Source organism: Dryobates pubescens, chromosome 25 (assembly GCF_014839835.1).
Source record: "Dryobates pubescens isolate bDryPub1 chromosome 25, bDryPub1.pri, whole genome shotgun sequence".
Lineage (NCBI taxonomy): Eukaryota > Metazoa > Chordata > Aves > Piciformes > Picidae > Dryobates > Dryobates pubescens.
The window spans coordinates 2,964,907-2,979,620 of record NC_071636.1 but is presented as its reverse complement, the minus strand read 5'-3'; the positions used below and the strand labels follow the sequence as shown (position 1 = coordinate 2,979,620).

Sequence of the window (14,714 nt, the reverse complement as noted above, 5' to 3'; positions counted from 1 at the left end):
AAAGGAGAAAGGGGGAAAGGAACGAGAAGGAGGGAAAGGAGAGGAGGAAGAAGGGAAAACGAGACAGAAAAAAAAGAAAGAGGGGGAAAGGTGAAGGGGGGAAAAAAGGAGAATGTGAAGGGGGGGAAAGATAGGGGAAAGGAAGACATAAAGGAGGAGTGGGGAAAGAAAAAAAAGAAGGGAAAAGGAAGGTGGGTGAGGAGGTGAAGGGAAAGAAAAAGCGGGGATGAAGAGGTGAAGGGAAAGAAAAAGCGGGGATGAAGAGGTGAAGGGAAAGAAAAAGCGGGGATGAAGAGGTGAAGGGAAAGAAAAAGCGGGGATGAAGAGGTGAAGGGAAAGAAAAAGCGGGGATGAAGAGGTGAAGGGAAAGGGATCCGAGAAGCAGCGAGACAGGGAGATGGGGGCCGGGGAGGGGTCGCGGTTTAGTGGTGCGGGGACCGGCCCAGCCCCTCACCTTATGGTTTTGGTAAGAGGTGACGGCGATGAAGGCGGTCTCCGGGAAGACGTGGGTGCAGAAGGCGGTATTTTTGGAGCCGAAGCCGTTGTTCTCGTCGGCTTTCACGATGTGGAGCCGGGGCTGGTATTTGTGCATGGAGTTGAGGATGATCTGAGCAAGGAGAGAAGCAGAAAGATATCCCGTGGGAATGGAGGGGACACAGCGCGGCGCAATCCCCCCCACACCCCCTCCACTGCCAAGTTAAAGGGGCCCGCAGGTCCTCTCATCCCCTGCCCCTAACTCATCGCTCAGGACTCCCCTAGAAGGGCTGATTTAGGTGAAGGGTTGAGGGACATCTCTCATTAAAACCTTACCGCCCCCCAACCAAGGAGCCCCTCAGGATCAGGGCTGGGTGACTGTGAAAGGTGCTCTCAGCCCAACACCGGCCCGGGGCCCCTGCTGCTTTGCCCCTGCTGTGCCCCCTGGGCACCGAGCTGCTCCCCCAACGCCTTGGCTTCCTGAACCAGCATCTCATGGGGACTTTCCACTTCTCCAGGCCCTTCACAGCCTCTCCAAAACTCTCAGTTCACCATCGCCACGGCCTGGGCATCTCACCCCAACATACACCCCAAGGAGGGCAAAGGTGGGAGGGGAGCGGAGGGCTGGGGGGGATTTAGAGTGTGTCCTGTCGTCCCCCACCGCCAGCCACCCGCAGAGGATGGGAGAGGAGGGTGGAGGGGACGCTCTGTGCTCCAGATAAAAAGCGGTCCCTGCTCGGTCCCGGGTTAATCGCGGGGGAAGGTGGCGGGGGGCCGCTCGGTCACGATAATGACTGCCGGGACCCTGGCGACAGCGAGACGCAGAGCGCCCCGCCGCCGCCTCCCCCGTCCCGGGGGTTTAAGCAAATTGCTTTGACATCCAAGAAAGTCGTAGACATCAACGGTGAACGATCTAATGGTTTTTAATTTCATTACAGCGACTCTAATTGAGAGTCTCCTGGTGCAGCTCCGCCTCTGAAGTCCCTTATTGTCCCCTCGGCTCCTTTGGGTTCTTTAAAGGGACTTTTTCCCGAGAACCTCCTGTTCGCAGCAGGGAAGGGATGCCTGGCCTGGATCCACCCCCTCTTTCCCCGGACGACTCCCCAAAACCAGTTCGAGAAGTGGGAGAGGGCCCCACCGCTGCACTGATGTGGAGTCCCCGCTCTTCCCTCCCTCTTCCCGGGAGCGGAGTGGGGAAGGACCCGGAAAGCTGCGCTTGGGAACCTCTTTGCCCTCAGCTCAAGGCAAAAAGAAAAGAAAATAAGAATAATAAACTGAAGCGGGGGGTGGGAGGGTGGGGGGAAAGAGAAATCAACCCATCCCTGGCCTTCCAGTTGCTCTCAACTGGCATCTTCCAGAAGATGCTCAGCACTGGGGTGGGCTGGGGGGTCTGTCCAGCCACTCTCCCCAGCAGCAACCCGCACACACACACATTTCGCTTCTTAGCGCTCACGTGGGAGAGGATTTAACAGCACAAGATTTAGCATTAAAAATCGAAGGAAAAAAGAAACTAACTTGGGGGAAAAGGGGGGGAGGAAGGGGCGAAGGAAAAGAAAACAAAACCATGAAGCGTTGAAACCCGAGAAAAATGCACTCTTGGAGAAGGACGGTGGGGGTCTGGATTCGCGTGGCCACTTAAGTAATTATATGTGTATTTTAATAGATATCTATATTATTCATACAGGCATATATTTATATATATTTGCTCACAGGCATCTTGGGAGACCTCCCGAGGAGGGCTGTTTCTGGCTGCAGAATTCACACCGACTTTCGCAGCCCCCCGAGCCTAGCAAAGACTCTTTGGGGTGGGGGTTTGGGGTTTTTTAATGTACAAGAAGCTCTAGGGGGGGATTTTACCTTTTTATTATTATTATTTTTATTTGATACCGTCTTTAATTATTGTTGGGAATTATTTGGGATCGAGGGATCCACGTGGTTTGAAGTTCCACATCCTTGGATAATGATGTCGGATCGATTTTTACCTGTCGGCCGAATTCAGGGAGGCAGTGAGCCTGGGCTTTCTCCAGGAGCTTCAAACCAGGTAGTTAAGGAATCATTTATACCAAGGACATTTCACCCACTCGTGGACTCCAGCCCCCGGGGGTGGGGGGGGGGGGGGGGCTGTAATCAATTCCTACACGGTGCTACGAAACAACACATTTTGAAGGTTTATGCTTACATTTTGAGGGGGCAATATGGAGTCCACCCCACCAACACAACTTGTTTGGGGGTGCCTTGATATTGGAGGCGCTGGCAATAGGGAGGGAGACCACTTGTGGGTGCAGGACACGCCGTGGGACAGCGGCGTGAGCACGCGTGGGACCCCCTAGTAGCACTCCTCGTCTCCCCCACTCCTGGTACTTACATGTCCGAATGGATCGAGGTGGTTGTTGGTGAGTTTCAGCTTCTGGAAGGAAACCAGTTGCCTCATCCAGTGGGCACCAGTAGCCGGGGAATCGGGGTGAACGTACAACCTTCCGGGCATGGCCGGCTCTGCCTTCCCCGTCACCGACCTGCGTGGGGACACAGCACTGAGCTGCCGGTGGGGGACACACTCCACCCTTCCGTAGTCTCCTGCTTCCCACACATTTCAGCCATCCCCTCCCATGGGCTCCTGCTGCCTACACATTCCCTCTGGTGGGGTCCCTCTCCTGGGGCGCTGCTCCCCTTATCCAACCCCTCCCATGGGCTTCCTCCCACTCAGGTATCCCGATACTCGGTTCCGGAGAGTCACGCCTCGCTCGGGGAGAAAAGGCGTTTACAGACCTTGCTCGGGGGATTAATTGAGCTCTTTGGCACTTTTCCCGTCAGAGATGGCTCTCGCTCTTTCCCCGTTTAACCCCATCCTTCCCCCCTCCCCCCTCCCTTCCTCTAATTACCGACAGGAGCAAAGGATGGACCAGGTACCAATACTTAAGAATTTTCCTGCCCGGAGACAGTCCCTTCTTTAATATGATTAAAGTATCTGCTCCACAACAGCCAATAATCCAATCACCAAACCGGATTAGTTATCGTTAGCTAATTACAACGGGCTTTTCTCCTTTTTTTTTTCTCTCTCCTTTTTTTTCCCCCCCTTTTTGGGTGCATTTCTCTCTCAAAAGCTATGGGAGCAGCTCAGGTGAAGCGCTTGAAGCCCACCCCTCCTTTGCAAGGGAAAAAGGACGACGAGCTGTTGATCTAAGGGTATCCCCACCCTCTGCTGCCCAAAAAGCTCCCTTCCCTTTCCTTTCCCCCCCCCCCCCACGCGTGCATACCATTTATTATCAGCAAATTTGTATCTGTGGTCGTCCGCTGGTACAATATCCATCAGCAGAATGTATTTGGTTTTGGGATTGAGCCCAGTGACCTTCACTTTGTAACTGGGGAACATACGCCTATTAAAGACAGCAACAAACAAAAAACGCAGTAAGTAAGCGTAATAGAAGAGAAAGTTTTCCAGGGTGGTTTCGTGTCGGTGTCTGCGAGGGAGAAGCTGAGGAGGGCGAATGGTTTAACAAAAAGGCCAACTCAGCGCTCTCAGATGGACTTTCCCAAAAGGCTGAGGCAGAAGAGGGGGTGCAGCCTTCCCCGAGAGCCAGGGAAGGTGTTTGGGTGCTGCTGTTCGAGTCCCAGCTTATCAAGGCAGAACCGCAACTGTAAGGCGAGGGGGGTGTGTGTTATTTATTCACCTACTCGCGTCCTTGCTCGACTAGTCGTATTTTTATTCGCGCTAGCTTTGCTGTCTGATTTATTAATTAAAGCTTTGTCGCACCAGGACTTTGACTCTTCCTTCTCTGAACAAATCTGACCGTGAGAACTTTTGGAAGCGAGTTACTTCCCCTCATCCACGAAACGCTAGAACAGGAGGGGGGAGATGTGCCAAAAGAAGTAAAAATATATCTATATTTCTATACATATGTGCATTTAAATGCGTTTATTTCAATCCCCCCACACCTTCCCCGCCCCCAATGTGTATTAAGGGCTCGCCGTGGAGATAATAAACAACCCCCCTCCAAAGCCTCAGGTGTGACACCAAAGTCTGGATGCCTACAATCAGCAGCCACACCTGACAAGCCCTTGGATACACACGGAGGACGGGGGCTCTTCGAAATATTTTCCATTGCTCCAAGGCAGCGACTTAAACCTCTGGTGTTATTTTAGCTCGAGCTTTCCAAATATTTAAAAATAAAGCAGATGAAAATGTAGCCCTGGACTTAAACCACGCATAAACAAAACCCCCACACCTCTAAAAATACTGCGCTCTGATCCCGGCTCGGCCTCTTATCTCTGCGATAGAGCATCTAGGCTGGGGGGGTGGGGTGGGGGGGGGTTAATTCGCCTGTAAAAAGCTGGAAGGCGTAGGGGGGGGACAAAATGCTACCACCCCCCCCAAAAAAAAAGGAGAAAAGGAAAGTAGGAAAAGCGACGGGGTTTGGCTTTAAGGTTTTAAGGACCAAGGAACTACCTGAGGAATGCTCTGTAAAACCCCGTCGAAAACACCTGACCAGCAAGAGCACGGATTTCTCCAACAATAAACGCGGGGAACGAGACAAATAAAGGAACCTGCCCCGTATCCCACCCCCCCTACACACACGCACACTGCCCTGAAGCCCCCGCGCTGTAAACCTTCGTTTTATTGCTCTCCAGATGAGCTTTCTGTCCGCTGCTGCGATTTTTGTTTGAAATTTCTGCAAGGTGGTTTATGTCTCCTTCCCTCCGCTGCCTTTTGCCCTTTTTTTTCTCCTCTCTTTTTCTTTTTTTCCTTTTTTTTTTTTTTTTTCCCCCTTCCCTCTTTTCCCATTGAACTTGGGGGGGGGGGAGGGGAGGGTTGGAAGGTCCCTTCCCTCCCCTAGCCCGCATCCCAACATCGAGGGGCGTCAGGACCCTAACCCTTTCCCATCATCTCTTCGCTCTTCGTGCCACCTCCTTACTACACAAAAACCTTCTTCAATCCCATTAGTATTATTATTATTTTTCCCTTCTTTCCAAGAAAAAGGCGAGCCGGGAGACAGCTCCGCTGGCTAAAACTTTACACAACCAGCTCGGTATTATTTTTTCCCCCCTCCCTCTTCAGGCAAATTTTGGGAAACCACAACAAATACCAGATGACAGAGCAAAATGAAAGTTTGACTCCACGTTGTTTATTGTGCCCTCGGAATCTAAAGCTATTAAATTCTTCCCATAGAGGGATTTTTGTTTGTTTGTTTTGTTTTTAATCTCCCCTCCCTTCCTACGAGGATTTTAATTCCAAATCACAACGTGGGGAGGGTGGGGGGAAAGTTTTTCTTGGGCTAGCCCCAGTTTACCGACGGCACTGGAGAGGTTATTTCACTGGGTCGCGCTGGCTCAGGCTCCCTTCAATTTAACATTAGCATTAAACATTAATCAATAAGGATAACGTTAAATCGCCTCTAACGCGCACAGAGAAATACGCATGGAGCAGGGGTGCTGAGGCAGCGATGGAATCGATTATGCTCAGCCCCAATAAAGCGGGATTTGCGAGGTTGTAGATTTTTGTTTCCACACACCCACGCAGACAAACAGACACATCTAGAAACTGGGATCTGGACGCAGTTAGACCCGCAAAAAAACCCCACCCCACAACCCGGTTTATTTGCGGACAAATCTATCTACGCAGCTCAACAGCTTCGTTATCGGTCTATAAACAGGAGCTCAAAACCACATAGACTTTTAAAAGGAGCGCGGACAGGGGTTCGGCTTGGATTCGCCTCGGGATGAGCGAAATGAAATATGAAACTTCTGTAAAGAGCGTAAGGCGTTGCAAAATGCAGAAGGGCAGAGCTGCTTCCTTAAATAAGAAGAAGAATTGTCATAATAATAACAACAACCGCAACGAAATCGGGCGGCGAACTGCTCTAAACGAGGTTAACTTTTGGCCAAGTGATTGCAACTTGCCTTCGCCTGGAAAGTTTCCAAAAGCCTGAAACTGGGATTAACGATCCAACTGTTCTGATTAAGAAAGAAGCCAGAAGAAACAATTCCTCTCGAATATATCCTTGGAAAAATAACGTTTTTCCGCATGCCCCAACCCGGTCGGGGCATCGCCGAGCAGCTCAGGCAGGGCTTTGTGGGTGCTCCCGAAGCTGTGGCACACACATTGGGGGGGGGGTGGGTGTCTCAAACACTACAAACGTGACTGTTTCCACGTCAGGGAGAGGGGAGCTGTGCAAACACGCGTGTTTCTTGTCTGTCCCCCTCCCTGTAGGCAATTCCCCCCCCCTCTTCCCACCCCCAACACTCACAAAGGTAGATTCAGCCACGCAGAGGGATGCAGGGCCCCCCCCGCATCCCCAAATTTCTTACCTCCCGGCTTTTGTTATGATCATCTCCGTCCCCACTTCGTGAAACTTCAGCCACAGCTCTCGTTCGTGCAAAAACACTTTGATCCCCTCCATACCCTACAAAGGAGGAAGGCACAAACCGTCAGCCCCGAGCCGTGCGGGGAAGAGGAAAGGAGAATCCCACTGGGAGAAGCTGGGGAGAGGGAGGCTGGGCCCCGCATGGCCTCGCCCGGGGAGCTCAGAAGGAAAAGGCCGGTCGATGGGGTAATGGAGATTGAGGCATTCCCGGGAAAATCTGAGGGCAGAGCTGGGGAAAATGGGATTTCAGGCCGGAGTGTGGTGATGCTAGTCAAGAAGAGGGCCTGGAGCAGGATCCTGCGGGCCTTGGTGTAACCAGGGAGGGGAGGGGAAGGAAGGGCAGGAAACCCACCGGAGCCGGCTCCAGTTTGTTACTGGGAGAAATACTCCAGCGCTCCGGCCCATCAGAGCCAGCCAGAGATTTACACGCCTCCTATGAGTGATTTACACCCGCGGGCTGCAGAAGCGTGGGGTGTCACCTCTGCTCCCCTGATTTGCCTCACTTTCAGCCCACACACCACAGTGGCTGCTCGAAGAGAGACCCTCGCTGGGCATCATAGATGCTACCTCAGGGACAAAACATCCCTCCACCGTGGGGTACGAGGTACAGGGGACTCCCCACACAAAACAAGCACATAATCCCCCGCTGCAAAAGAAGCCGAAGCCGCTTGCCAAGCACTCCGGGGGGGCAGTTTCCCAATGCACAAGCTGGCCCCGGGGCAAGGCCGGACCCGGTACCAGTTGCCCGCACCAGCCCCGCCGTGCCCACCCGTCCGCAGCCCCGCGGAACGAGGATTCTCTCCGAGGCTTTACCTGCCGGGGGATACGCAGGGCTCTCCTGGCAGGCTCCACAGCCACCGGAGGAGCGGTGATCCCGGTAGAAAATCCCCTCCTATTGCTCCCATCACCCCTCATTCCCCCCGAGACGGTTGGGGCCGAGCGCTGGAGGACGGCTCCCAGCATCGCCCGGTGGCGGCTGAGGAGGAGAAGCGAGGGGTGCTCTTGCCCGCTGCCCCCTCGGCCTGCTCGACCCGGCAGCATAGAGGTCGGCAGAGGGTCCGGAGTGGGAGCCCATGCGTGTCCCGGCTACATGCAGCACCCGGACTGGAGGAAAGGCATGATAGAGGCTATGGGGGGTAAGCCTGGCACCCAGGTCGCTACGGGTGTGCCCACGCGTGACACCCCCGTTCCGTCCTCAGGGTGCAGGCAGAGCCGTGTGTGTCCGAGTGTGGCTGGATCTGCGTGTGCCCTCTGTGCAAGGGCTGCTTATAGCTACCTCTATGTTCATACCTACAGAAACATGCACAGGCACTCCCAAGCCCATGGCAAAGGGGCACACACAGAGCTGTCTCTGTGTGGGTCTGCTGTGCATTTGCACACCCACGCGTGGACGCCTGTGACTGTTGGGGGGTATGAGCGCCTTCCCCTGGCCGCTATTTTGGGTACCTTTCAGTGCTTGCCCTTCCAAGCAACCCCAATATTCGCACATGAACTTCCCCGCAGGTCCAGCGCTTGGTCACCACCCCAAAGAACACTAAAGCAGGATGAGGCCCACGAATAAGTGGGTCTTTCCACTCCCGTGGGGCCTAAAAGTACCCAGCACCACCCAGAGCAGGAGCAGCCAACCAGCTAAGTTGATATTTGGGGGGGGGGGAAACGCAAAGAAAAGGGAAAATAAAGAGCGACGCTGGGGGGGGGGGGGGGAAGAAAGAGGAGCGTGGGTCTTTACCTGCTGGGTGAAGGCTGCCTGGGGCGAGGTGGGCGACTTGCTGGTGGCCCCCAGCTGAGTGTCTTGCTTGGCTTCAGCCTGCAGCTCTTTGGCTTCCGAGTCAGCCGGCGTGGTCGGGAGCCCAAAGCCTTCCTCGCTATCCGCCATGTTACGAGCTTCCTTCACCGAATCCCCCACTGCAGGCACACATCGGGGAGAGAGCAGAGATAAGAGACGCATAAGTCACCGCTGACGTTTAATAAAATATATATAGATAGATAGATACATCAGCAGTGGGGAGGGAGCTGGAGCTCTGGGCTGGGCTGCCCAGTAAACCCCACACTGCAACCCGCAACTCACTTCAGCTGCCCGGGGAGGGAACAAGGCCCTTTAACTTTGGGAGAGGGAGAAATAAAGACTTTTATTTATTATCGCAGCCCGCAAGGGATGATAGGATTTGGGAGGGGGGTGGAATAGGAGGGAAGTGGGGGGGTGGGGGGGGGAGAGGGAGGGGAAGGGGGAGGTGGTATTATTAAATGCATCTTTTGGAAAAGGTAAACAGCGAATTTGAGATCTGTCTGGCAGGGCACAGGCAGCAAAGCACCGGGGCGGGGGGGACGGCCAGCTCATCACACAAGTGACTCTGGAAGTCGAGGGTTTGAAGTGAAGGGGTGCAGAGCTTCTCCCGAGCTTTGAACACCTCCAGTTTCCCCTCACTGGGGCTCGCTGGGCCGAGGGAGCTGAAAGCCTCCGCTATTCTCCCAGGGAAATGGGACTTTTCACCCCACACCAGTTTCTACCAGTCAAATGCCAGCGGTACTCGAAGCCCCCCCATATAACCCCCAGGAAAAGAAAAAAAAAAAGTCATCTTCTTGCACTCTACAGACAAACCAAAACAAACTAACCAAAACAAACCCCAAACTTTCCTTCCCCCACCCCGCACAGTTGCAAGTAAAGCAAAGGATGGACGGGGTGGGGGTGGGGGGGGAAGAAAAGAAAATATTAAAAGACAAATAAATCAATCCGTCGAGACCCTGCGGAAGGGAACATGCACTTGGGCTGGGGGAATTTGGGTTGGAGTGAAGCAAACCTTAATATTTAGAGTAAAACCGTACCAGGAGAGAAAACGAGCCTAAAATTACACTGTTTCTATCTGAATGCGAGCAACTGAAATAAGTTTTAAGAGCAGAATTTTCTCGTGGCTTCCAAAGCTCTGTGAGAAACGGGGAAACTTTCAAAGCATCACAGAAAAGAAGAGGAAAAGAAAAGAAGAGGAAAAGAAAAGAAGAGGAAGAGAAGAGAAGAGAGGAAAAAAAAAGAATAAAAGAAAAAGAAAAAAAAAAAGAAAAGAAAAGAAAAGAAAAGAAAAGAAAAGAAAAGAAAAGAAAAGAAAAGAAAAGAAAAGAAAAGAAAAGAAAAGAAAAGAAAAGAAAAGAAAAAAGAAAAGAAAATAAAAGAAAATAGAATATAAAAGCAATTGAATTATCTGTTAGGGATTTTGTTGCTGTTGTTCTCGAAGAGTTTAGAGTTTTAGTAGACTTTGGAAAAAAAAAACCCAACACAACCCAAAACACTAAACCCAACTCTGTTTCAAAGGAGAGGATTCATTTTTGAACGGCCAACCATATGGAGGCAATATTAGTTTTAAGTACAAGAGGCTGATTTGAAAGGAGTTTTTTTATCCTCGCAGCAATATCTAAATGCTGGTTTAAAAAGGTAAAAAATAAAAGAGGGGGTAAGGGGAAAGGCAATTCTCCTTTAAATGCAAAGGAAAAATGGGAGTGGATAAGGAGGGGGAGAAAAGTATCTTCGCTGTTGCTGCTGCTGCTGGGTAATATATACACACACGTATATATAATTTAAAAGAACAAAAAGCGAAGGGACTCCAAGTCCACAGAGCTAGAGCTAAAGATCATGGACAGAAACGGTCCGTGGCCCCGTCCCTCCTTCTCTCCCTCCCTCCCCGAAAGCTCTTTTCCCACCGCACACCAGCCAGGCGCCCTGCACTGAGGCACCAGAGAGCGAAGCAAACCCGTTACGAGAGCGGAAAATGCGCGGAAAGTACTGGGGAGCTGCTACCCCGGGCCCAGGCACAGCCTGAGGGACAGAGCTGCGGCTCCAGGGACCATTTAAGGCTTTTCTCTCCCCCTCCTCCTCCTCCTTTTTTTCCCCCCCTTCCCTTTCCTTTATCTCCCCGGACTGTTGTGGGTTTTGCGGGGTTATTTTTGTTGTTGTTTTCGGGTTTGGTTTTGGTTTGTCGGTTTGGGGTGGTTGTTGTTGTTGTTTTTTTCCCCCTTGGGAAGTGCCGGTTAATCCATTTTTAAAAATCGATTTCCCTGCAGCTTCGGAGCTTTTATTCCCCTTGAGCTGGCAAAGTTGGCAGGGAGGGAGGGCGGGAAAAGAAGGAAAAAATCATGAAATAAAGCGTATTTATTAAAACAAAGAAGGGAGCCAGCGATGGCAGCTAAGCTCTAACCCCTCTGCCCGATGCTCTCTGCGTCGCGACATAATTAATCAGCTATAAATACGGTAAGAATTTTGTCTTAAAAGGAGGAGGGTGACAGAAAAAAAGAAAGAAAGGGGGGAAAAGAACCAACACTAAGCCCCCAACAACTAAAAGAAATTGGCGATCCGTGGCTTCTAATTTTTTTTTTCCCCTTTAAAGAGCTTCTGAGAAGAAATGGAGCTTGACAGAACCAGGCCGCGCTGGCTGTATGAAAAATGCATCTCGCTTGGCTAAAGTAGCACCAAGTGCGTTTGCAGGAGGGAGAAAACACAGGGACGGAATCAAAAAATTGAAATGAAATCCCCACCTTCTGCTTTTGTTGCAGCTTCTCCCTTCTCCCCAGCCCCACACCCGGCTGCTGGAACCCCGGGGGAGAGCAGCCCCCCTTCCGATTCCCCTTGCATCCCACGTCTCCCGAGGCCTCGCAGCTCCTCGCTGAAGACGGTTTGTGTCTCACAATGCCTCCGGCCAAGCACTTTCGCTCTGCTTCGCTCGCACAGACTCACAGACAGACTACAGACACCGACGGACATACATGGCAATGGAAGAGCTGTTACCTTGCTTGGTGAATTCCATGCAATCAATGCATCTCCATATATTTAATGTGTGTGTATAGTTTTTCCCCTTTGCAATGGAAATTACAATGGGATCAGGCTTCTCGTGTGCATATTTCCTTTTATTTATTTATTTGCAGATCAGCATGTGAAAACCCAGCCTGGAAGGAAAAAAAATCTATCCAATGCAAGCCCGCTTGCCTGCTTCTCTCTCTCTCTCTCTCGCTCTCTCTCCTGCTCTCTCCAAACACTTCCAGGTTGTCAGACGCGCTAGAAAGGATCCTGAGACTAGGATAAAGCCCCCACCCCCACTCCTTTCTCAGCCTGATCTGGAAGATGCAGTTTTCTCCACCCTACTCCTTCTGCTCCCCACCTAAAAATAGAATCTAAAAAAAAAAAAAACCAACAAACCCCAATTTTTTTTTTTTTAAAGTAAAAAAAAAAATTAAAAGTTTGGGTCGGGCTGGCCGCTGCCTCTCCTCCGGGCAGGTTCTCGGCGCTGCCGCCCTGGATGCGCGGAGCCGGGCGCGGAGAGCGGCGGAGTGGAGCGTGGAGGTGACGTGGGCTCATCCAGCTCTGTTCGCCAAGTGCCGGGACCCACTGCCCAACCAGCTGGGATCCTGCTCCAGAGAGACTCACTCTCACACAGCCCTCCCTCCCGACCCCTCCCTCCCCCCCGCCCTCTCCCCCCCCCCCTCCAAACCTCCTTTTCCAGCCTATTTTTCTGGCCGGCAAACAAGAACAAGGCACAAAGACAATCATCAAACTCCCCAGCAACCCTCCCCCTCTCTCTTACCTCCTTCTCCGCTCCCTCCCTCCCTTCTCCATCCATCTCTCCCAACCAAAGAGAAAATTCAGTGCCTGGGAATATTTCCCCCCCCCCCCCTCACCCTAACCCCTCCCCTCCTCTTCCTCACCCCTTTAAATAAATCGCTGGTGCCTCTAACCTCGTACACCCCCTCCTCCCCCCTCCCCAGCCCTCAGAGGTGTGGATTTGAAACCAGCTCTGTATTTGCAAGTGCTCACAGAGGCCTTTTACTGGGGGGTGTGGGGAGGGATTCCCTCCCCCCCGCATCAAGGGGTTTAACCTGAGAAAAATAAAGGGATGAAACACGACGGAGAGACTGAAACTCAGCGGTCCTTGTCCCCTCTTCTGGAGGCATCCAAGGGGACTTCCTCCCTGCCCTTCCCCATCTTCTTCCTCACTCCTCACTACAGCCGAGGTCTGCAGCTCCCCCCTTTTCCACACCACCCACCCCCACCCCCAACTCCAGGAGCTCAAATAATCAACCCGTCAGAGAGGAGCGGGGATGGGGCTTTATCTGCATCTTCTTTCGCTCCCTTCTCTCCCTTCTTCTTCTTCTCTCTCTCTCTCTCTTTTTTTTTTTTTAATGTATTATTTGGAGGGTAAAGTTGAATAGGTCAGCGCAGGGTAAACAGCCTCCCTGTCGCATTCTGCAGGCTGAAGAGAACCAGATTGGCGAGGCGGATTTTTTTGATAAGACTCGGAATAAATGGCATGGTTTCGATCTGGTTTGCCCACCCTCCTCCTTCTCCTCTTCTTGCTGCCCCCACCCTCTTCTCCTCGCTCTGTCCCATCCCGCTTGTGGTGTCCCCACACACACAAAATCCTTCCCTCTTTCCCCCCCCCACCCCGCCTTCTCGCTCATTTTTTTTTTCCTTTCTGTATTTCGTGGAAGTTTTCAGCACAACCCCCCCCGCACCCCCCTCGCTCCCAGCTCTCGCAGGGGGAGATAACACCGGAGCCCTCTGAAAGTTTGAGGTGAGGAAGGGAAAAGTCTGGGGCCGAGAAGCTATCGGGGAGGGGGATGCTTGGGGGGGGGGGGGGGTGTCGTTTGGCATCTCCCAACCCCCTTTTTTTTTTTTCCCCCCATCTGCACGCCAGTTCCAAGAGCTACTTGAGAAGAAACAGCCAACAGTAAACGCTCGCAAATAAGAATAATAAAATAACTGCACTTGTAGCCGCAGCGAATAAGCCAGAGAATGCTACTTAAACAAACAGAACAAAGCTCGTCCCATATTTCATTATTTTTAGAGGGGGAAAGGAGCTGTTGAACCCTTCCAAACACAAATAAACGGAGCAAACCGTGCCAGTTCCTCCTCGCTGTGACCACCTCGGCCCCGGCCTTAGGGTTGAATGGGCACCGGCCGGCTCTTGCAGAGCCCTTTCCACCGCATGGGTGCAAATCGAGGGGGAAAAGTTGCGGGGGGAGAAATGAAAGCGGGCGATCACCGTGGTGCTGAGTGCTGCGGGCAAGGTCCGGAGCGAGGAGAGCAGCCACGTTGCATCGCCCCGGGTCCTGGGAAGCATCCCCCGAGGTACCCCACTCACCCCCTCCTCCCTCCCCCCCCCCCCAAAAAAAAAGTTGGTGGGGGTTTTCCGCCAAAAAAAATTAATTCAAAAATCAGTGAGGAGAAAGGTTTGTGGAAGCTGCTAAGCAAGAAACATCCCGAGCTTCCCTCCCCTGGCAGGAAAGGAAGGGGGAAAGTGAGAATCTCTGAAGTTTGGAAGAGCGAACCCGAGCACGGCCGCTGCCTGGGGAAAGCACTCACCTCTGCAATGCCAAACTAGCTCCCAAACACCTTGAAGACAAGTTGAAAACGATGCAAACAAATCGAATTTATTTCCGTCTGCAGCTTGGGGAAGGGGTGAAGAAGGAAGGAAGAAGAAAAGAGGGGGGGGGGGGAAAGAGAGAGGGGGAAAAAAAAAAAGAGAGGGGAAAAAAAAAAAAACCAGAGAGGAGAAAAAAAAAATAAATAAAAGGAGCTGGGTAAAAAAAGGACGACAAGTCCCGGCTCCCCAGGACTGCAATGTCAAGGAGAGGGAGCCTTCCAGCAAGGAGCCGATTTGTGGTCTCAGACAAATTAAATATTACTGTTTATTACCAGCCATACTCCAATAAAATAAAGAGAGTTGAAGGCGATAGCTGCTATCTCACCAGCTTTGCTCCTATAGGACACGGAGACGTCACCAGCCACGCAACTGGCCTGTTCTGTCATGGTTGACTGCAGCAGTAATGGAAGGTTAATTTGTATTATACTCCTCTTTTTTTTTTTTAAAGCCCTATCAGGGAGATTCCTGCCTGCCTTCC

General features: G+C 52.0%; 1 protein-coding gene across 1 annotated transcript in view; it reads right to left on the bottom strand.

Annotated features, from left to right (window-relative positions):
- The window catches only part of TBX5 (T-box transcription factor 5), a 47,690-nt gene extending 35,987 nt beyond the window's left edge, over positions 1 to 11,703 (bottom strand). The window contains exons 1-6 of the mRNA XM_054173065.1: positions 11,605 to 11,703; positions 8,563 to 8,738; positions 6,778 to 6,872; positions 3,729 to 3,848; positions 2,840 to 2,987; positions 455 to 607 (exon numbers count right to left, since the gene is read on the bottom strand). Of these exons, the coding sequence (XP_054029040.1) occupies positions 455 to 607; positions 2,840 to 2,987; positions 3,729 to 3,848; positions 6,778 to 6,872; positions 8,563 to 8,738; positions 11,605 to 11,623 (711 nt within the window). The 5' untranslated portion in view covers positions 11,624 to 11,703. The remainder of the gene's footprint in view (positions 1 to 454; positions 608 to 2,839; positions 2,988 to 3,728; positions 3,849 to 6,777; positions 6,873 to 8,562; positions 8,739 to 11,604) is intronic.
- Between the last annotated feature and the right edge of the window lie 3,011 nt (positions 11,704 to 14,714).